At 49.8% G+C, this 22,095-nt stretch overlaps 1 protein-coding gene across 7 annotated transcripts in view; it reads left to right on the forward strand.

The window, feature by feature from the left end:
- The window catches only part of SCN5A (sodium voltage-gated channel alpha subunit 5), an 86,333-nt gene that overhangs the window by 38,567 nt on the left and 25,671 nt on the right, over positions 1 to 22,095 (forward strand). For 3 of the 7 annotated variants that reach the window (XM_061195300.1, XM_061195301.1, XM_061195298.1), the window contains exons 14-19: positions 5,047 to 5,220; positions 6,507 to 6,863; positions 11,415 to 11,855; positions 13,350 to 13,511; positions 16,181 to 16,301; positions 17,210 to 17,364. In XM_061195300.1, the coding sequence (XP_061051283.1) occupies positions 5,047 to 5,220; positions 6,507 to 6,863; positions 11,415 to 11,855; positions 13,350 to 13,511; positions 16,181 to 16,301; positions 17,210 to 17,364 (1,410 nt within the window). The remainder of the gene's footprint in view (positions 1 to 5,046; positions 5,221 to 6,506; positions 6,864 to 11,414; positions 11,856 to 13,349; positions 13,512 to 16,180; positions 16,302 to 17,209; positions 17,365 to 22,095) is intronic. The other 4 variants (XM_061195303.1, XM_061195302.1, XM_061195299.1 and 1 more) reach the window with 2 other exon arrangements.

A 22,095-nucleotide genomic window follows, 5' to 3' on the forward strand; every position in this document is an offset into this window, starting at 1 on the left:
CTCACACTTTGTAAGAGTGTCAATTTGGTACAACCATCTCAGGGAACAGTTGTACAGTATCTGATAAGTCACGGATATGCATACCCTATAACTTAATTTCAGATATACATATTCTTGAGAAAGTCCCACATGTCTGTACAAGGAGACATGTACAAGAAAGCTCTTTGCTGCATTGTTAGTCACAGGGAAAATTGGAATCAATCTAAATGTCCATCTTTCCACTTAAAAATGGATAAATAAATTGTGGTGTTTTCATACAATGAAATACTGTGCACAATTAGAAGTAATATGTGTACATCTTTCAATATGGATAAATCTCACAAACATGATGTTAAGAATAAAAGGAACTTGCAAAAAAGAACACATATGGCATGGCGCATTTATAGAAACCTTAAAACAATGCAAAAATACTATGCATCAAAACTGTAAAAACATGCATGGGAATGATAAACATCAAATTCAGGATGGTGATTACCTTGGAGTGAATGTAGTTCTATGGGTTTTACCTGCGATGGCAGGTGGTGATCAAGACTATGCAGAAGAAGCCAACTGTTTAGGTTCATGTCAGGTTCCATCATGTGGGCCAGTGACTTAACTTCTCTGTATCTCAGTTTCCCTATCTGTAAAATGGAGATAATAATATCTCATAGAGTTATTGTGAGGATTAAGTGATTCAGTGTATGTAAAGCACTAGTACAGTACCTGGCATATAGTAAATGCTATTTAATTCTTTGTTATTATTTTGAGGGAAAAATGAAACAAGATTTGCAGCAAATATGGCAAAATGTTAATATTTGGTAGAGTTTGGTAGTGGGTACAAAGGACGCATCATATTATTCTATATTTGTTTATATGCTTAAAATATTTTAGAATTTTTAGAAAGTACAATGACAAAGATAAATGACAAACCAAGAAAATTGCAATGCACACAGTAGACAAAGGGATAATACCCTTAATATATAAAGCACTTTTATAAACAACACCAAAAAAAGGCAAACACCATAATAGGAAAACAAATAAAGGATATGAACAGGCAATTTCACAAAAGGAGAAATACAAAAATCAAAGAAATGTCCAACAAAGCAACAGTAAAAGATGGCTTTTGTCCTATTGGATTGGGAAGGTTAGTGGGACAGGAATTAGCATTTTTATGAGGGGAACAGTTATCCCATGTGGTTCGTGGAATTGGTTAAAACCGATCTCTGAGGATCTTTTAGCAGTTAGGTGTCAGAATCTCTAAAAATGCTTGTTGGCTATGCAATTCCATTTCCAGAAATTTATACTAAGAAAATAATTGGGCAAGTTGTTTTAAAATATGTATGTGAAAGGATATTTATTATGGCAATGGTTTTTAAAAATTTATTTATTTTATTTATTTGGCTGCATCAGGTCTTAGTTGCGGCACGCGGGGTCTTAGCTGCGGCATGCAGGATCTTTCGTTTTGGCGCGAGGGCTCTTCGTTGCAGCACGCAGTCTCAGTGGTTGTGGTGCGTGGGCTTAGTTGCCCCGAGGCATGTGGGATCTTAGTACCCCAATCAGGGATCGAACCCGCGTCCCCTGCATTATAAGGAGGATTCTTAACCACTGGACCACCAGGGAAGTCCTGGCAATGTTTTTAATAGGGACAAAAGAATGCCCATCACAAAGAAATGGTTAAACTACTTACGGCACATCTGTACCGTGGAATATCCCACAACTATTTTTTTTTAAAGGAAAAAGAAAATGATGCTGTAGATGATGTTTAAATGGCGTGGAAGGATGTTCACAAGGTGTTACGTTTCAAAAGCAAGTTTACAGTGTGTACAGGATGATCCCATTAAAGACATTAGCCAAGGTCAGTAGAGTTTGGGGTTTCTCAAAAGTCCTCCCACTTCCTGGGAAGCCACCATTAGCACTGATGGCTCTGTGTACCACCTGCCAGGAGTCAGGGGAGGTGGGTGCCCACACTCACAGCCTGCCTGCTAGATCCCAGTGAGCCTATAAATCATGCAGAGCCGTTTGTATCTGAAGCTCCTGCCTGGGCCTGGAGTTTTCAGCAGTTATAATAAATGAGGCCAATGAGAACAATAACCGCCCTCTCTTAGGCAGTATCCACTTGACATCCATTAGCTCTAACTCTTAGAAACCACCTATGGTGTTATTATTATCCCCATTTTACATATGGGAACACTCAAGGCTCAGAGAGATGAGGAAACTGGCCCAAGATCCCACTGTGGCAGACCCTGCTTTGGAACTCGGGTCTGGCTGCCGTTCTCTGCACGTCTTAAACCATCCAGCCTTGATTTCATGTCCTTACAATGCCAGTGGTGATCCTTTGGAAGGAGTCACACCAAAATTCATGTACTTCTAAAGCAGTGGTTCTCAAGCTTAGCTGCACATTAGAATCACCTGGGAAGTTGACAAAACTCTCGCTACTTGGGTACTCCAGTCCAACTTAACTCGAATCTGTGGAAGTGGGACTCAGGCATCAATATTTTTAAAACTCCTTAGGGGGTTCAAAGAGCACCAAGTTTAAGAACCATTGCTCAGAAAGAGCACTTCTCAAACTTCAAATCACCTGTGAGTCTGGTCACAATGCAGATTCTGATTCAGCAGGTCTGGGGCCTTCAGGATTCTGCATTTCTGAAGACCTTCCAGGTGATGCTGTTGGTTCTTCTGCCCATCACCTCCCCAAAGGCAATCCCCAAGAGCCTCCCTCTGCTGTCTTTTTCTTGCTGACTTCCAACACCACCTTGTATCTGCTATTTTGCTGCCAGAACAACTGCAAACCTGGGCAAAGTGAGGTGGGGGATCTTTCCTGAGCTCCTTTACCCAGACATGAGTATTAGCACTCGTGGGTCTTAAGCACACACTCACCCTGGCATCCTCAGGCAGTGGCCAGGGAGACCAGGGGGCTGGGGGCAAGGAAGGGCAAATCCAGGCCCCACCCTTAGGGGCTCTCTGCAAAGCCCAACGCAGGGAATGCAGCTGGGTGAGGGCCGTTGCTGAGTAGGGAAGGCCTCAGGAAAACAGGGACATGGAGCCGGGTGCTGCAGGAGGTCTAAGGCCCAACCACTTGCATGCTTATTCAGCCAATATTGATGGCCCGCCTATAGGCTGGGCACTGTTCCAGGTACAGTAAGACAAGAAAGGTCCCTCCTACTGTGGAGTTTACAGTCTAGCCAGAGGAGACTCAACATACAAACACACAGCTACCGTACAGTATGTCAGGGTGGCATATGAGGGAACAAAAAATAAAGCAAGGAAGAAGATAAGCACAATCGTGGGCGGGGCCCCGATTTTAAGTGTTAAGAAGTTTTGTTGAGTTGATTAGGTGGCTTTTAAGCAGAGACCTGAAGGGAGTGAGTCCTGTGGGTTGGGGAGGGGAGGATCCAGGGAGAGGGAGCAGCAGGTACAGAGGCCCTGAGGAGGTGACAGCAAGGAGGCAAGCGTGGCTGGAAGAGTAGTGGGAGATGGGGTCAGAGAGACGGAAAAGTTATGGGTGCAGGGAAAGCGGCGGAACCCAAGGATGCCTCTTCACATGTGAGGGCAGCCTAGGAATTTGAGCACAGGCTGGAGGATTTCGGGGGCTCTCCCTTCCCTAAGATACCAGCTGGTGGAGGGACAGTTCTCTCTGGGCACAAGCACTAAAGGGACCACTGAAGTCACATGGGCTGCGCTGATGGGTGGTGCCCTGTATGGTAGTGCAGAGGTGCCCACCCACCTGCCATCCTAGTGCCCTCCCTGGGCCAACAGCAATCCCCTGCCCCCCAGCCCACTGCCACAGGGCCTCGTTTCCGCAGAAGGGAAAGGGCTGGTGCTGGGACCACCAACAGGTGCAGATGCCTCTCCTTCTCTCCTTTCAGCACAGAGTGTCCTCAGGGCAGGTGCCAAGGACAAGGTAACCCCCACTCCTGAGTGCTGATCTCAGTGAGACGCCTCAGCCATGCCCCTGCTTCTGACCTCCACAGCTACTGAGGCCCTCTGACCTCAGGCCTCCCCTGCAGAAAACGCAGAGCCTCCTCACCACCCTCAGGATAACCCCACCCCCTACCCCACCTGGCTCCAGGAAGGCCTGATACACAGGCACCAACTTCCTGCTAGCCGCACCCTCAGGGGATATCCCCTCCTCCCAGAGCCATGCGCCCTCCTGCCATAGCAGTTGACACAGCTCAGAGCCGTAGGCCACGGTCGGGGCTGCCTGGCCCATCACACAATGGACTCCTTAACCTTGAGTCTCTGCCGGCTGAAGCTGGGCTGCTCAGGACTCATGAGTCAGTGAACCAGGTGAAGCCCAGCCCCTGCCCACCTCAGGAACATTTCTAGAAGGGAGAGTGGTTGCTCTAAATCTTGAAGGACTGCACTGAGTTCATCTCCTGGTTCTCAAATTTATGAGCTACTTGACCCCAGGCATGTTACTTAACCTCTCAGTGCCTCAGTTTCTGTACCTGTAAAATGGGGTTAATGATACTTTTCTCGTCGGGTTGTTGGACAGATTAAAAGAAACAACGTATGCAAAGCATTCTAGCCCAGCTCTTGGTACATAGTCAAGCCTCAAGAGATGGTGGCTGGTTGTTATCACAGTGAGAAGAGTCAGCATGTGGACAGGGAGGAAGTGGGAAGAGCATGGGCAAAAGCCATGAGCCATGAAAGCGTGTTTGTGGGAATGTGTGTATTTGGCGTGTGTGAAACTTCCTGTGGCCACACGGGCTGGAAGGAGTCTGGAGCTGTGGTGTCAAGGCCCACCCCAGCTTCCCCTGATCCCAGGTGCCTCCCAGAGCTGTGAGTCACTGCAGAGCCTGCAGTGGGGCTGGCTGTTTCTGAGGCCCAGGCTGGTGGGTCATGCCTGGGAAACAGCAGAGTTGGCTGGAGGCATCGGGCTGGAGGTGTCCCCAAGGGACCGGGCCATGGCTGAGCAGGCACCCACTGGGATTCTGGGCGCAGTCAGAGCTGGCAGCCCAGAAGGGGGACCCTACAGGAGCAAGAGTCAGGAGGCAGGGAGCCCCTGCTGCCAGAGGCTTTTTCCAGCCTAAACGTCGGGAACCCCTGATTCCCGCTGCTTCCCAGGTCTTCACAGGGATCTTCACAGCAGAGATGACCTTCAAGATCATCGCCCTGGACCCCTACTACTACTTCCAGCAGGGCTGGAACATCTTCGACAGCATCATCGTCATCCTCAGCCTCATGGAGCTGGGCCTGTCCCGCATGGGCAACTTGTCGGTGCTTCGCTCCTTCCGCCTGGTACACGGCTGGGCCCGGCAGGGGACGAGTGGGTGGGGGCCTGGGGTACTGAGCCACACCCCCTCCGAGGTCACCACTCAATCACCCCTATTGTGATCTTTCATGCCTTACCCAACAGCTGTTTGCTACGTACCCCAGTGCTGGTGATGTGGGGGACACAGAGGTGGGCAAGACAGAGGGAGATAGCCCTCCCTCCAGAGGGGCAATTGGGGTGCCCATCCATCCTGATGATTTGCAAAGCCCTTTATGATTCACCATGCCCCCTTTAGTCCTCATAGAATCCCAGGAGAGGAGCTAGTATTACTACATTCCCACTCCACACTCAGAGAGATGAAACAATTTCCCAAAGCCACATGGCAAGCAACAGGTAGAACCAAGTCTGCTGAGGCTCTACCTGCTGGTTTTGGAATCTGCATTTTTGAAACTTTAATGTGCACACAAATTGCCTGGGGATCTTGCTAAAGTGCAGATGTGGATTCAGTAGGTCTCGGATGATGTCAAAGCTATGGGTCTGTGGACCATGCTTTGAGTTCAAAATGTCTAAGAGGTCCAGGCATGGGGCTAGAGGTAGGTCAGGGAAGGCTTCCTGGAGGAAGTGGCTTCACTTGGGGCTAGGAAGGCAGGCTGGTGGGGGCAAAATAGAAAGCCTAGCTGTGGGTTTTAATTCCGACTCCACTGCCAAGAGCCAAGGGACCTAGACAAGATACTCCACCTCTAAGGGTTGGCTTCTTCATCTGTCAAATGAGGTAATAATAGTGCCACCCTCATGTAGTTATTTGGAGTTCTGAATGAGCTGATCCATCCTAAACATAAGGCCTGGCACAGTGGGTGTTCAATAAATGCTAAACACCAGCTCCCTTTCTCTGTGATGACTGAGAGGAGGGAAAGATGGAGGTGACTGGGCAAGTCAGGGATGGTTTGAGCTCGCCCAGAAGGATACCTGATGAGGAAGGTTCTGGAAGAGGGACATTCCATGATGGGGAATCTACTGGGTGGTTCCTGGAAGTGAGACCAAGGTGGGTAGGAGGCTGGTGTAGGGACAGAGAGAAGGGGTGGGTTGGGGGGAGGAGTCTGGAGCTGTTGACCTGACTCCCAGAGCAGGGCCCAATGAAGCTGCCCTCAGGCTGTGGAGAGAAGCAATAGTGTGTGCTCTTGGACAAATGAGGAGAAACAGGTGTCGGTGACCTTTAAGGGTGCCCTGGGTTCTCAGGCAGGAGCTGTCGGGGGTGAGGGTGTCTATGGGCAGTGGGAGCCAGAGCCCCTCACAAGGACCCCTCCCTCCCCAGCTGCGGGTCTTCAAGCTGGCGAAGTCCTGGCCCACCCTGAACACACTCATCAAGATCATCGGGAACTCAGTGGGGGCACTGGGCAACCTGACGCTCGTGCTGGCCATCATCGTGTTCATCTTCGCCGTGGTGGGCATGCAGCTCTTTGGCAAGAACTACTCAGAGCTGAGGCACCGCATCAGCGACTCAGGTCTGCTGCCCCGCTGGCACATGATGGACTTCTTCCATGCCTTCCTCATCATCTTCCGCATCCTCTGTGGCGAGTGGATCGAGACCATGTGGGACTGCATGGAGGTGTCTGGGCAGTCACTGTGCCTGCTGGTCTTCTTGCTTGTTATGGTCATCGGCAACCTCGTGGTAAGTTGGCCAGTGGCCTCACACACACTCACTCACCTACCCATCCATTCACCTACCCAGCTACCCACCCACCCAGTCATCCATCTGTCCATTCACTTACCCCTCCTTCCATCCATCCACTTCCTCACTCAGCCATCTATCAAACAATCCATCCACCCATCAATCTCTCATCCATCCATCGATTTACCCATCCATCCATCTATTCATTTACCCATCATTCCATCTATTTACGCACCCATTCATTCACTCACCCATCTGTGCACCCACTTACCCATCCATCCATGTATCATCAATCCATCTATTACTTACCCATTCACTCTTTCATCTCTCTACTCATTCATACATCTACCTATCCAGCCATCCATCCACTCATCAATAACCCACCCACCAACTCACCTATCCACCTGTCCACCTTTCCATCGATCTGCCTACTCAGTTACCAATCTCCCTACCCATTTATGCACTCACTCACCCAGCCATTCATCCATCAACCTCCATCTACTCATTCACTTACCCATCCATTCATCTATCCATCAACCATCCATCCATCAACCCCCATTCACACACATGCGCACACACCTATTCATCCATCCATTTGCCCATCTATCTACCCATCCATTCATTCACCCACCCATCCATCCATTCATTCATCCATCACCCATCTTTCCACTCACTCATCTATCCCTCTATTCATTCATCCACCTCTACATCCATCTATCAACCCACTCATCTATTCTCTCATTCATCAGTCCCCATCCATCTACTCATTTATCCATCCAGCTATCTACTCACTCACTCAGCTATCCATTCATGCACATCACTCTTCATTTGCTCATTCTTTCATTTACCCATCTATTTACCTATTTATTCATTATGTATTCATTTTATATCCATTAATTAATTATTTTCTCATCTACTCATTGTTTTATTAGTTATTCACTGTCAGTGATTTATCACCTGGTTCAATTCAGCTTAACAAACATTTGCTGAGCTCCCATTGCATGCAGAATATTGTGCCAGATGCTGTTGGGCATACAGAGATGAATGTGGCTCTGACATTGCTCACCACCTTGAGAGAGTGAGGAGGTGGAGAGTTCAAACAGGCCTGAGATAACCCTCAAGCTGGTCAGAATGGTCAGAGCCATTAAGAGGGAGCCCATGGGTGCTGAGCCCCTTCAGCTGGGGAAATCAAGGAAGGCTTCCTGGTGGAGGGGGTTTCACGCTGACCTGATTGACAGGTGATGCTAGAGAGGAAAGAAGCAAGGTAAGCAAAACACAGGCACAGGCAGGTGGTGGTTGTCCAGGTGAGGTGGGGCCCGAGAGAACCTTGTATGTCATCCTGAATAGCTGTGTTGAGAGTCCCTGCTGTCCTGTAATGAGGAGACCAGGTCTTTGCTCCCATGGCCACCTGTCTGTCCCAGGGAAAGTGCATCTTGCCTTGTGTCTTTACAATGTGGGCAATTCTGGAGTTGAGAGAGATCAAAATCTAAATGCCAGAGAAGGAGCCTTTGGAAGAGGCAAGTTTGAGAGGGGTCAGTTGTTCAGGGAGAGGTCAGTGTCCACTGTGGACATGCAGCCACCTTCCTGGGTACACAGGGGGACCACACACGCTCCAACGTCACACCTGTAGTGTCTGGCTCCCACTGCCCATGGTGTGGGCAGCGCAGGCTCACAGCGGCTCATAGAGGGGTTTTAGGTGATGTGAGTACTGTGGGCTGCAGATTCCAGAGCCCTTCTCCAGACCTGCCTGCTTTCTCCTCCCATGTGACTTAACCAGGCCAAGTTGGGGTCGGTCTTCCTCAGCCTCCATAGGTGGAGCCCAGAGAGGAAGCAGAGTGCACAGTGCCAGTGGAACCCAGCACTTTGGCGGGCCCTGCAACCCCCCTCCCATCCGCTCAAACCTGCCGCCCCTCAGGGTGCCCCTCGCTCAGCCCCTGGCACAGCTCTGGGGCTGCCAGACTCTTTGTGTTCCAAGGAGGATGCGAGTACACAGAGCTTTCAGCCCAGGGCCAGGCTGAGCTTCCCTCACGCACACACAGCCTGCGATTTCCTAGCAGATCTGCCTGGGGATGAGATTAGAGGCTGCTGGAGGAGGGAAGCTAGCGCAGCCCACGCGGCCCCCTCCCTGGCTGCCTCAGGAATTGGGCTGCTTCGGGGCGTGGGTGGAAGCAAGATTGTCATTGAAATGGGAAGTGATCATCAGGCAGGGGCTGGGGAGCAGCAGTGTGATTGACAGGGAAAGCACTGGAAGCAGCCGATCTTCTGAAGCCGGCGGCAAGGGAGGCCCTAGCGTCTTCTGTGGGTGGACAAGGCTGCCCAGGCACCCCCTGCCCTGCCCCCAGCCTGGCCCCGGATGCCTGGAGGTCAGGGGATGTGAAGCCAGGCGTGAGCGAGGGCTGCGGTGGGGAACCCAGGGTGGGCCACCAGGAACTGAGGCAGGCCAGGCCTGGGCCAGTGTGGACAGAGGCCGGGGGCCTGGCCAGAGGTCAGTGTAGACAGCAGCTCTGCCTCACATCACATGTGTCACCCCTCCAGTGACGACATAAAAGAGACTGCCAGGTGTCAAAAGTGATCATCTCTCTGTAGAGATAGGACAGGAGAGCCTACTTCTTAACCTTTCCATACTGTCCACATGAATGTTACTGTTTAAACCAAAGGCAGGTTTCTGAGGCCTGGCACTCCAACCTTGCCCACTGCTTTCGCCAGAATTCTCACTCCCAGCTTGCTGACAAGCATGTCTCAGGGGCTTGTAAGAAGCCAGAGCAGGGACTCAGGTTGGGTGTCCACCTTCACACACCACCCTGCTATAGGGACCCCCATTCAACTGGACTCCCTTCTGGGAGTGGCTGCGGAGGGGAGACCCAGGCCCAAGATGGGGAGATTGTGTCTGTGTCCTGTTGGCCTGGTGATGCTCATGAGCCAGTCTGACCCCTGTGTGGAACGAGCCCACCACCATCTTCAATTATCCTCCCTGAGACGGAAATGGACCCAAGCCCAGTCCCTTGTCACTCAGTAAAAGTTCTCTTTTTTAACAAAGGCTAAAACTTCACACTTGCAGTGTGGTTTAACAACAAGCAGTAGTCCAGAACCATCCAAAGACAGAGAGATTTTTCAAACCCCCCTTAGGGACATCAAGTCCATAACCCCTAATAAATAACTTAAGTAGAGACTGTGTGTTCTGGCACCTCTGAAGTCTCAGCCCCTCCCCTGGCGCCAGCCCCAGGTCCCTCCACTCTATCCAAGTGTCTAATCCTGCAAGCAGCACCCATCCAAGCACCCCTCACTGCCTGGACACAACTCCATCTCAGTAGCTTGACCCTACAGTTAGTCCCAGGCGCCCAAGGGCTGCCACCTGGCCTCTTTTCCTGCCATCGCCCTCTTCTCTGTTCAGTCTCCCATGTCCTTCACCTGGAAAGCATGGTCGGATCTGGGGACACAGGTGGAGAGAGCTCCACAGCTGGAGCCCCAGATCTTTGAGTGGTGACCCAGCTTCAGTGGGGAACTCAGAGGCATATCACTGCCCCTCCTTCACCAACAGATGCAGAGGCCTCTTCCCAGGAAAGCCCCAAGAGCAGATGGGTGATGGATGAATGAATGAATGGATGGGTGGGTGAGTGAGTGAATGGATGCCCTGGGTTGCTTCTGGGTGGGATTCTGTCTTGTCCCTGCTGATCCCAGATTGGATCCCACTTCCCAGGGAGCGGTCCTGTGCTCACCCTGACCTCACTGCCCCCCATTACTCCCAAGGCAGCAAGGCCCCATCTGCAGGCTTTGACATCAGATGAACCCATGGTTCTCCCATTGAACCTGGGCCAACACCCAAGAAACCTGGGTTTGAACGCCCTCGATTCAGACTGTATCTGAGTCCTTGGGAGGAGGGATTGATTCTGGCAGTGAAAAGCTGGAAGAAGGACCTCAGTTCTTCTTTGAAGAAAGAATTCAGCAAAGAGACCAAGATTGTGAAAAAGATAAAAGCATTTATTAGAAGCAAAGTACGTGTGGAAAAAACAAAATATGTGTGGAAGAAACAAAGTAAGTGCGGAAAAAGCAAAGTATGTGTGGAAGAGCACACAGGCAAGCTCAGAGGGAGGGGCTTAGGTTGCTTAAATAGGGCCAGTTTTCCGGATTTTTTTTCTGGCCAATCATCTTCAGATCTGGTCCTGGTGTGGGCACACATTTCTCAGCCAAGATGGATTCCAGCTGGCGTCTTCTCCCTCCTTTTGTCCTTCCCCTAGACTGAGGACCTTCTCTGAGCATGTGTCAGGCCAGGAAATCCATGAGAATGCACCCAGTCAGGGCCCAATGCTCCTGCTGGTATCCCATCTGAAGCATCAGCAGGAGACCAGCTGCAGCTGCTTAGCCTGGGGCCTATCACCTACCTCAGGATGAGAATTTGTCTTTCCTTTTATAGCCAAACTCCCTATATTCAGGAGTATGGGGGGTTAGGATGAGAGCCTAGGGCCCAGGGTTTAAGCCTCGAGCTGTTTGCCTCTGGCAGTGCTCATCATAGCCCCGAGGCTGAGCACCCAGGGCACGGCATTATCTCCACAGGTCCTGAACCTCTTCCTGGCTTTGCTGCTCAGCTCCTTCAGTGCAGACAACCTCACAGCCCCTGACGAGGACGGGGAGATGAACAACCTCCAGCTGGCCCTGGCCCGTATCCAGCGGGGCCTGCGCTTCATCAAGCGGACCACCTGGGACTTCTGCTGTGGGCTTCTGCAGCGGCGGGCTCAGAAGCCTGCGGCCCTCGCCACCCAGGGCCAGCTGCCCGGCTGCATCACCACCTCCAGCCCCCCACCACCCCCAGAGACAGAGAAGGTGCTGCCAGCCCGCAAGGAGACACGGTTTGAGGAAGGCCAACGGCCAGGCCAAGGCACACCCGGGGATCCGGAGCCCGTGTGTGTGCCCATCGCCGTGGCCGAGTCAGACATGGATGACCAAGAGGAGGATGAGGAGAACAGCCTGAGCACAGAGGAAGAGTCCAGCAAGCAGGTGAGCCCCATCCCCCATCCCACCCCCGCACCGTGTGTGCAGCACCTACTGTCCAGGGGACGCAGCCTCACTCAGAGCATCTGCCCCAGCAGGTGTGGCCTGGAGGGAGAAGACAGGCCATCCCCCAAAAACCAGCCTCATGGAGGCATGCTGAAACCAGCTCTCAACCCTCTCTCCCCAGCCCAGCCCAGCCCAGGAGGGCGTCTTGGGAAGGACTGCTGTCTATCATTCGTCCCCTGGCTGGTCACGGGCAGCTAATTGTACAGAAAGGGAAACTGAGGCACAGCGAGGGAGAGACTTGCTAGGAGTTCCTCATGCGTCTAGGACAGAGCTAGAACACCTGGCCCCCAGACCCTGCCCTGACCTTGTCACCTGCAGGACTAACAAGGTGGAATGTCTTGGTGAGGGAGGAATGTGGCCTCCAGACCTCCCCACTGCCCCTTCCCCTCCTCCCAGGCCCAGGGCTAGTTCTGAGATTTAAAAATAAGCATCCCTAAGATGGCAGGTGTCAGAGACAGCACTATCTTATCTCCCAACCTGTTATTTTTAACACTTAGGACTAGAGTCTGGACAAACGGGATGGTACCCCTCACCGCCACCCCAGCTCCCTCAGTTTTCTCATGGCCTGAGCCAGGCTCAGATGGCTTCTCCCTAGGTCTCAGGTCAAACAGCGAGGACTGGTTCTCTCTGTTTCGTTGGGCCCATCCTGGCTGCTTCCTCAGGGCCTGCACTGGGTGGGTCTGGCTGAGAAGAGCAGCTGTTCCCTTGCATGGAATTTGATCTGAGGCTCCAGGCTTGATTCCACATCCTCCTGCCTCCCTGTGGTCCCAGAGGCCAGCTTCTGCCCTTTCAATCGGGCTGCGGGACAGCCACAGTGTCGGTTGGGGGAGGGGGAGCGTTGGCGTTGCCAGGACCACAGCTTCTAATTAGCTCCAAGACGCTCCCAGCACAGGAGTGGAATTCTGCCTGGCCCTCCTTTTCCTCCTCCTTTCCTTCTCTTGAGCCTGTTGGCCCTGGCTCCCTGGGGCCAGTGTGTGTGTGTGTGTGTGTGTGTGTGTGTGTGTGTGTGTGTGTGTGTGTGTGTGTGTGTGTGTGTGTGTGTGTGTGTGTGTGTGTGTGCGCGCGCACACGTGCAGGCACAAAAGCAAGCAAGCAAGCAAGCTAGCAAGCTGGGGTGCCATGGGAACTCCTGGGGAAAGTCAGCATGTCCTTCCTGAGTAGAGTTGCCAGCATCTGGGACCTGGGCATCATAGCCCAGCTGTACCCTTCAAGGAGTGGGAGGAGAGGGAGATTTGTCTAGCCTTAGGCCCTTTGCCCGAACCTATCAGGAGCCTCCTTCAGCCTCAGGACGCCCGAGGGAGGGGTCTTCAGTGAGATGAGACCTCATGAAGAGGGCAGGAGGCAGTGCCCCGCTGCATGGGCAGGGCCTGAAGCAGAGCCAGGGTCCTAGAAATACTCCGACCTGGTAGCTCATGGGCTGGGGCGTCTCTTCAGCAGGAACCCCAGCCTGTGTCTGGCAGCCCAGAGGCCCTCCCGGAGCCCAGGGCCTGGAGCCAGGTGTCAGAGACCACCTCCTCTGGGGCCGAGGCCAGTGCAGCTCAGGCAGACTTGCGGCAGCAGCGGAGAACAGAGGCCCCAGCCCCAGGGTGCAGTGAGGTAATGCACACCTTTGTCCCTGAAGCCGGTGGGGCACTGCTGCTGGGACTAGAGGCCGTGAGAGGCCCTGGGCACAGGTCTGCATTTGCTGCTGGGAACCACAGCCGCCGTCACAGCCAGTGTGGGAGACCCGTCTGCGGAGGGGAGCATGGGCAGCCCTGTCCTGATAGGGGAGACACGGCTTGGGGCCCAGAGCCATGGGGAAATTCTGGAAGCAGCCCCTCAGGACCACGATGCAGGACTAACCCCAAACTTCTGCTTGTTCACCCCCTCCTCACTCGGTTCCTGTGCTTTGGTCCTGTCGGCACATGTTTGTCCTGTGAATCAGCCCATCCCAGGGGACTGTGGGGAGCTCTGAGAACAAGTTCTCGGCACACGAGCCACCAGCTGCTTCTCACCTGGACAAAAGCAGAGGCAGCAAACACAAGGCCTGCTGGAGGGCTTCGGGACACAAAAGGGTTTTAATTTGAATTTGCTACCAACATTTAAAACCCAGAAGCTTTTATGTAAAAAAATCTGCATTTCTGGCTTCTCTTGAAAAAAAAAAAATTGCAAGAAGAGCCGCCCTGCTGGAGATGAGTGGTAACCGCCGCCTCCTTGACACTGGCTAGAGCGCTCCGGTTTGCCAGTTCCCACCTGCCTGCCCTCATTCCATCACTTACCTGGCCCTGTAAGCATTTGAGTTTGCAGCCCCTGAGCTAACTGGACTGTGGCACAGCTGACTACACCCCACCCCGGCTCTGCCAAGCACCAAGGAAGATGGAGGTCATATGTTCAGATACAGCACTCAGGGGCCCTTGAACTGCTGCCTGACCTCGGCCCTCAGTCCGGCAGCTGTGACTTGCTCCAACAGGATATTTCTCCTTTGCCTTGTTCCTTTCATGAGATGGGCCCACTGGAGGCTTTGTGATCATGGCCAGTTTGCAAGCACGAGGGCCTGGTGGAATCATCATCCTGACTGTGCAGGTCACACTTCTCCCCCTGGAGGGTCTGACACACCAAGGCTTGTGGGAACAGGAAGACATAGGAGGAGCAGAAGGTCACGGACAGAAGGGGCTCCTGTACTAGAACATTGAGCTTTGAACGAGTTTTGTAACTTCATCACCTCTTCAAATCAGGTCACGGTGGGAATGAGGGAGAGCGAGGTGGACTGGGGCTTTCGTGGGAGAAGGACCCCTCATCTCACCTGCAGCGAGATTCTGAGAACTTGTCCTCCCACGTGACAGCTCCAGTGTCTGAAAAGAAAAGCTGCATGAAGACCTCTGACTGTGCCTTTCCCAGCTCAGTGCCGCTCAACGAAGCTGGGAGAAGGGCATGACCCTCAAAGCCACGGGAGACCACCCTGCACCCAGGAGCACTCTCTGCATTCTCACCAGGATCCAGCCCTTCCTTATCGCAAACCTCAAGGTTAAAGAGGACTTTGAGACAGCGGTGGAGTGAGTAGTGGAAGGAAGGCAAAAGAAGGCAACTTTGAGAGCAGAGGCTGCCCAAGAACTCAAACCAGCTCACCCCTAAGTGGAGTGGAGCTTGAGTGGCATGAGGCTGGCCAATTGTGCTGCGGGATGTAGACGTGATCTGAAGCAAATGAAGGCTGCCCTTCCTTTCAAGAACCCCCTTCCCCACCATACTTATCATTAAGGTGGGCTCCTAGAAGCAGAGCTGGAGCCTGGCTTCCTGTGCTAATGTTTCGTTGAGGGAGTGCCCTCAGGAGAGACCCATAAGGAAGTGAGAGAAGCAGGATGAGGCAAAAGAAGCAGCTCCAGATGGCATGCTGGCTGGATTCCAGCCTCAGCTTGGTGTCCTCCATATCAGTCAGTCACTAGGCGTCAGCCACCCCTGGCTTCGATGTAACCACCAAGCCATTTCCAGGGATTGCAGGTCCCTGGCTAAAGACACTTTTCTGGAGAAGGGGCTGGCTAAACAGTATTCATGGCAGCTGGAGATGGGTGCACTGGCCCAAAGAGGGGAAGTGGGCAGAACTACAACACCCCTATACACTGGCACCCCACATGTGACACACACAGTCACTCATAAGGGCACCTGCACACACCTCTCTATAATCAAGTTATGCGGGATCAGGGCAGCAGAACCTTGCACAGCCGGGCAGGAAAGCTTCCAGCACCTTCTCACTCTTGTTCCAGGCTCTGTGCATCACACCAGCACCCACATGAATTGAGTGAGAAATGTGGGCTGGGTTGCTGGCCTGTTCTTCGCATGTCTGACCTGGTACCTGTGCGTGCCCATGATCCTGGCTCTGACTCTGTTCTGGGTGTGGCATGCCTGTTTCCTCTGTGTGTGCCGAGCTGCCACTATGTGTCCATGTCCCAGTGTGTGTCCCTGTTGCACCCCATGTCTGTTTTACTTCCACCTGGATGCCTTCCCCATTCCCGGGGTTTTCCCAGAACCCTCCCCCGACCCCCTGTACCCTGCCCTAGACACCAGTAGACCAGAATCACAAACTCAGGAGCCCTAAGGTCCAGGCTAGGTGACCTTCATGGCAGGTTCCCATCCACCCGGGCTCAGATTCCCCAGGTGTGCAATGGAGGATAGTGTGGTCACCTCCACTCTGGGAGCCCCAGGCTCCCCCAGACTCTGGGCCTGAGGCTGGAGGCTGCTACACGGCCCACACTCATGCCCTCACCCACCCCACCCCACGGTCCTGCCCACAGACGCATGAGAACAGTTATTCTGAGGGGAGCACAGCAGACATGACCAACACTGCTGACCTCCTGGAGCAGATCCCCGACCTCGGAGAGGACATCAAGGATCCAGAGGACTGCTTCACTAAAGGTACTGCCCTGGGTGGGCCTCTGGCCCAGCCTCAGTCCTGCCCACCGGGGCAGGAGGACCTGCAGCTCCTGGGGGTAGAGGGCCATGTTGCACCCCACTCTGACCTGGGTGCCTGCCATTTTCCCCCCATTCTTCGAGACCCTGGGGGCCCCTCCACCTGCCTGTGACATGAGTCATGGCAAGTATGCCTGTGACGTGCTGGGCAGGCAGCTGTGGGTCGACTGCGTTTGTGGGACGGTAGCATGACCAGGTGTCCCCACAGCGGCAAGGACTGGATCTAATTCCCCTTGTTCCCTCAGGCCCTGGCACGGCACCTGGCATATAGTAGGCCCTCTGTAAATATTCAAGGTGGGTGTGGCATGTGGCTGTGCTGGTGATTGGCATCTAGAGCTTTTATGAATCCATGGTATATTCGGAGGGCCGCTGGGGATAAAATGAGGGTTTGCCCTCCATGTGGCACATCGTTTGGGGCTATCAGTGAGGAGTCTGCCCTTCCCAAGGCTCAGAAACTGCAAACATGGAGAAAGGCCAGGGACACAGCACCCCAGGGGGTTCTGGTACATTCCCCCAGGGGGAGAGTTTCCCAGATGAGCACAGGACAAGCTGGAGCTCATCCCAACCCCAGCCTTGCCCCTGCCCAGAACTGCCAGGCCCTTCATCTACTTACTGGTTGCCTAGTCCATCCAGCCTATCCACAGGGTACCTGCTGAGTGTGGGCTCCTGAGGGCAGCACTCACAGTCACCCCTCCCTGCCACCCACCCCCTGCCATGGCCCCACCCACCATGTTGCCCAGTTCATTACCCATCATTGTAACCTCTTTCATTCTTTCAACCATTCAACTTTTTGCCATCAGATGTGGGCATTTGCAGGTCCTGGACTGGGTCTGACTCCTCTCCCTCCCCCAAAGGCTGTGTCCGGCGCTGTCCCTGCTGCACCGTGGACACCACGCAGGCCCCAGGGAAGGTCTGGTGGAGGCTGCGCAAGACCTGCTACCACATCGTGGAGCACAGCTGGTTCGAGACGTTCATCATCTTCATGATCCTGCTCAGCAGTGGAGCGCTGGTACCCTCCTGGGGATTGGGCAGGGAGGTATGGAGGAGGAGGGGAGGTAGAGAAAGGAGATCTCCAGCTGGAAAACCAGGTCAGAAACTGGGGCGGAGCCTCTGTTGAAAATGCATTCCCCCAGGGCCTCAGATCAGGACCAACTCATAAACTGTCAACACCCACAGCACATATGGAGGTCAGAGCAGAAAGGGCTCACAGAGGTCATCTCTCCAGGCCTCCTTCTTCCACAAAGGGAAGTGATTTTCCCAGATCACAGTGCACAGCTGGCATAGGTCACAGGTCACCAGTCACCTACACCCAAGCCCTGATGACACACCCACCTGCACACAGCATCAGACACTCCGTCAGACTGGTTCAATGCAATTAACAATGCAGGCTGATATTACACTGGTAGCTCCACTCATTCCATGTCTTCTAGGGCTAGAGGCCAAGCTATGTAGTTCACGCATTATCACATTTAATCCCCATAGCAACCCTTTGTAGAAACACTAAGTAACTCACCCAAAGCCCCACCACTCACAAGCAGCAGATGTGGCATTTGAGCCAAGAGAGTCAGATTCCGAGTCCTTTGTCTTGACTTTCCATTTGTTCAATAGATCTTTACTAAGCTCTGCTTGTATCTACTGGTCCTGTGAGCCATGGAGGAGCAATAGGAGGAAGAGACTCTGGCTCTGGCCTCAGGGGCTCCCAGTCTAGTTGGAGAAATCAGATTCAGCAGGTTTGAGATAGTCAGAGATCAGCTCGAGAGAGAGTTGAGTAAGAATGCAGTAGATGACTCAGGGTGTGGGAGGTCAGGGGGAACTGGAGCAATCAGGAAGACTCCCTGGAGGAAGCAGATGGAACTGGACTATGGAAAATAGGGAGGTTTGGTGAGGCCGGGAGGAGCAGTGAGGCCCTCCAGGGATGCCCTCTCTGGTTCCCAAGCACCTTACTCATTTCTCAGAGCCCTTCTAGGAGATGGAACAACCCTGGAGAGGGTTGTGAAAGGTGCTGGTGGGCAGAGAGAGGGGTGATCAGAACAAACAGAAACTTTCCTAGCCCAGAGGGAGCAAGCACCTGATATTGTTGAGGAGATTAGAACCCCATGGGTGAGCAACTAACAAGGAATGCTTTGGACTATAGAGAGGGAGAGGGCCACTCTGATCCCAGGCTGTTTGCCTCCAGCACATGCTGCCTCCTGTCGGGGCAGGCCATGGGGAGACATTGCAGCTATCACTTCTAAACTTCTGGGCCTCCCATCCCACCCTGTACTGCCCTGCCCCTGTTCCAGAGTGGGCCTGGAGCCATGGCTTGCAGGCTACATGCTGTTTTACCATCAGCAGCTAGAGCCAAATATCTGCAGACTTCAGAGAAGGAGGATTTGACAATATGTTAACGAGTTTTGTTTTTAAACAGCCACAAACAAGGGCAGCCAGAGCCATTTAGTCTGGGCTGTGGAGGAAAAGCTCAGCCTAGCATAAGTGAGGAGGAGTTTTGGCAGGCGAATGGTGAATCTCATCAGGGTAGAGAGCCAAGCACTGTAAAAAAAAAAAAAAAAAAAAAAAAAAAAACAACACATCAATGATATACAGAGAAAAAGAAGTCGGAGTGTGTTATTTAAAGTTATAAACTTGTTTAACAGAAAGCAGATTATGTATCACTTTGAAATTGCTGAAGGGAAAAATTTTTTAAGAACACAGAGATTTTACAGCAAAAGATAGGTGGAAAAAAGGAACAAGGAAGCATTAAATCAGGAAACAATATGGCAAAGGCAAGATCAAGCATGTGTTTTAATAATAAATGTAACTGGATAAAATTCATCTTTTAAAAGAAAAGGACTCTAAATGGACTGAAGAAAAACAATCTTCAGCTATGTGTTCTCAAATGACAAATCTGAAACACTGTGACTCAGAAATAGTAAAAGGAAATAATAAGATATAGCAGACAAATGCAAACAATGACAACAAAAATCAGAGTGTTTTTGTTTGTTAATGTTAAACAAGGTTGAATTCAAGGTAAAAATTGAGATAAAACAAAGAGGGTCCAACCTATAATAAAAATACAACTATTATGAATATATTTGCTTGGGATTTCATAGCACTTATACAAAGCAAAATCAGAAAAAAAAGTGGCAACAGTACAGTAGTACAGTGAGATTTTACCACACTTCTATTAGCGCTTGACAAATCAAGTAGAAAGAACAAGACAATGAGATATGTAAAAAATATGTATAGTTAATAAATTTGATCTAACATAATAATAAAAATAATAGCTAACACTTAAATAGTACTGACTATGTGCCAGGCCCTGTTGTAACATTTTACAAACATTAATACATTTAATTCTCATAATAACCCTGTGAGATAGGCACTGTTTTACAGATAAGAAGACTGCTAAGTGTAGCAAAAATAGAAAGATTAAAAACAAACCCTTAGAAATGTAAAAGTTATTCTTAAACTTTGGATCAAACAGAAAATAGTTTCATGGTGGGTTCATGGGTGTTCGTTATATTAATAAGTAAGCAAATAAATAGAGACTATTCATGGACCAAAGATGACAGTGTGTCATAAATCAAAGATTACAGTTCAACCAGTTTTGTCCACCTGAAATCTAGAAAAATAAGAAAGGAAAAATAGAGGTATAGAAAAAAGTTTGACTTGGGAGAGGGGGAAAGAAACTAGAAAATAACAATATCAGTAATACTGCATGTGGGATGCAGCCAAAGCTGTAATGAGTAAAATTAATAGACTTAACCATTTTCATTGTTAAATAGAAAGAATAAATTCATTAACTCAAGAAATTAGAAATACAACAATAAAATAATCTTAAAGAAAGCAAAGGAGGGACTTCCCTGGTGGTGCAGTGGTTAAGAAACCACCTGCCAATGCAAGGGACACGGGTTCGAGCCCTGGTCCAGGAAGATCCCACATGCCATGGAGCAACGAAGCCCGTGCACCACAGCTACTGAGCCTGTGCTCTAGAATCCCTGAGCCACAACTACTGAGCCCATGTGCCACAACTACTGAAGCCCACGTGCCTAGAGCCTGTGCTCAGCAACAAGAGAAGCCACCACAGTGAGAGGCCTGCTCACCGCAAGAGTAGCCCCCCACTCACTGCAACTAGAGAAAACCCCTCGTGCAGCAATGAAGACCCAACACAGCCAAAAATAAATAAATAAATAAACAAATGTAAAAAAAATTTTTAAATAAAGCAAAGGAAGTAATTAATAAAATAAAAACACAAATTAATGAATTAGAAAATAAATAGTAAGTCTGATAAAATTTCCAAAGCTGATTCCTTCAAAAATTAAAACAATCAAATAAACCACTAGGTCTAATCTCTTACACCTCCAAGAGTGGATTCTTTCATATTCTCAAAGAAGAAAATAATTTCAATCCTATTTAAAATCTTCTAGGGTATGAAAAAAGATGGAAAATCTACAAATTCTTTTTATGAAAGCTAAATAGTGCTGATTTTTAAAACCTTAAGTATACCAGAAGTAAAACCACAGACCAGTTTTCATACTCTATACTAGTGAATAGGGATGCAAAATTCTTAAAATACATGCAAATAGGATCCAGTAAAATATTTGAAAGACTAAATGAGTCATAGCTAGGTATATCCTAAAAAGTCAGAACGATGCCCTACTAGGAAATTTATTTATATGAGTCAGACAAAGATGAAAAACCATATAATTGTCTCAATGAATGCCTGATTTTTAAAACTTTGGTAAGAATAGAAATAAAATATATTTCCTTTACTTAATGAAAAACTTACTTTCAAATTAACTTCTTCCATCATCATTAGTAGTAAAGCACTAGAAACATTTTTATTAAAGTCAGGAATAAGAAAAGGATGATTTAACTACCTTTTAGCTGTTTTTCATTATTTAATAATAATCTTGAAGTACTAGCCAGTGCAATTAATCAAGAAAATTAAACATACAGTATAAAAATCAGAAAAACAGAAGAATTTAAGTTAATATAGTCAAGTATAAAATGAGTTTAAAATAATAGAAATATATCATTACTTGTAGATAGTGATTGCTTAGAAAAATTTTAAAACCTATTAAAAACATTATATGGCCAGTTATAAAACAAATATACAAATAATTGTTGCTGTTGTTTTATACTAACAGAAACCACTTAGTCACAAGTAACATTTCTCCAATAGTCCTTACATGCCAGGCATTGTAGCCAGAAAATAATTGGGAATGAATATAACATGGAATGTATAAGAGGTACATGAAGAAAACTATTAAACTTGCCTAAGGAGTGTAAAAGAAGACAAACAGATAAACATACTATAAATATACTCTGGTCTTGGGCAGAAAGACTGTATTAGTTCCTAAAACTAATGAGTTATTAAACTCAAGGCAGTAATAAATTTCTAACATTTTAAAGGGAATTTGACAAAACATTGCTTAAGTTTATCTTAAAGATTATGAAAAATGGCCAGGAAAATTCATATGACACTAATTCAGGAATAGACCAAGAGAGCAGCAGAACCACACCGAGGTTGGAAATACATTTAAGCAAATATAGAAATGTGGTAGATGATACTGTTGACTTCTACTCTGTGGATTTAAAGTGGGTTCTTTAATAAAGTGTTAGGGCACTTGACTAGTCACTCTGAAAAAAATATTAAAATATATATTTGCTCCAACCAAAATATATTAGATTTTTAAAATTGTAATATAAAACAATGAAACGAGAAAGGAAGGAAGGGAGGGAGGGAGGAAGGAAGGAA

This window comes from Eubalaena glacialis, chromosome 7 (assembly GCF_028564815.1).
Source record: "Eubalaena glacialis isolate mEubGla1 chromosome 7, mEubGla1.1.hap2.+ XY, whole genome shotgun sequence".
NCBI classification, from domain to species: Eukaryota; Metazoa; Chordata; class Mammalia; order Artiodactyla; family Balaenidae; genus Eubalaena; species Eubalaena glacialis.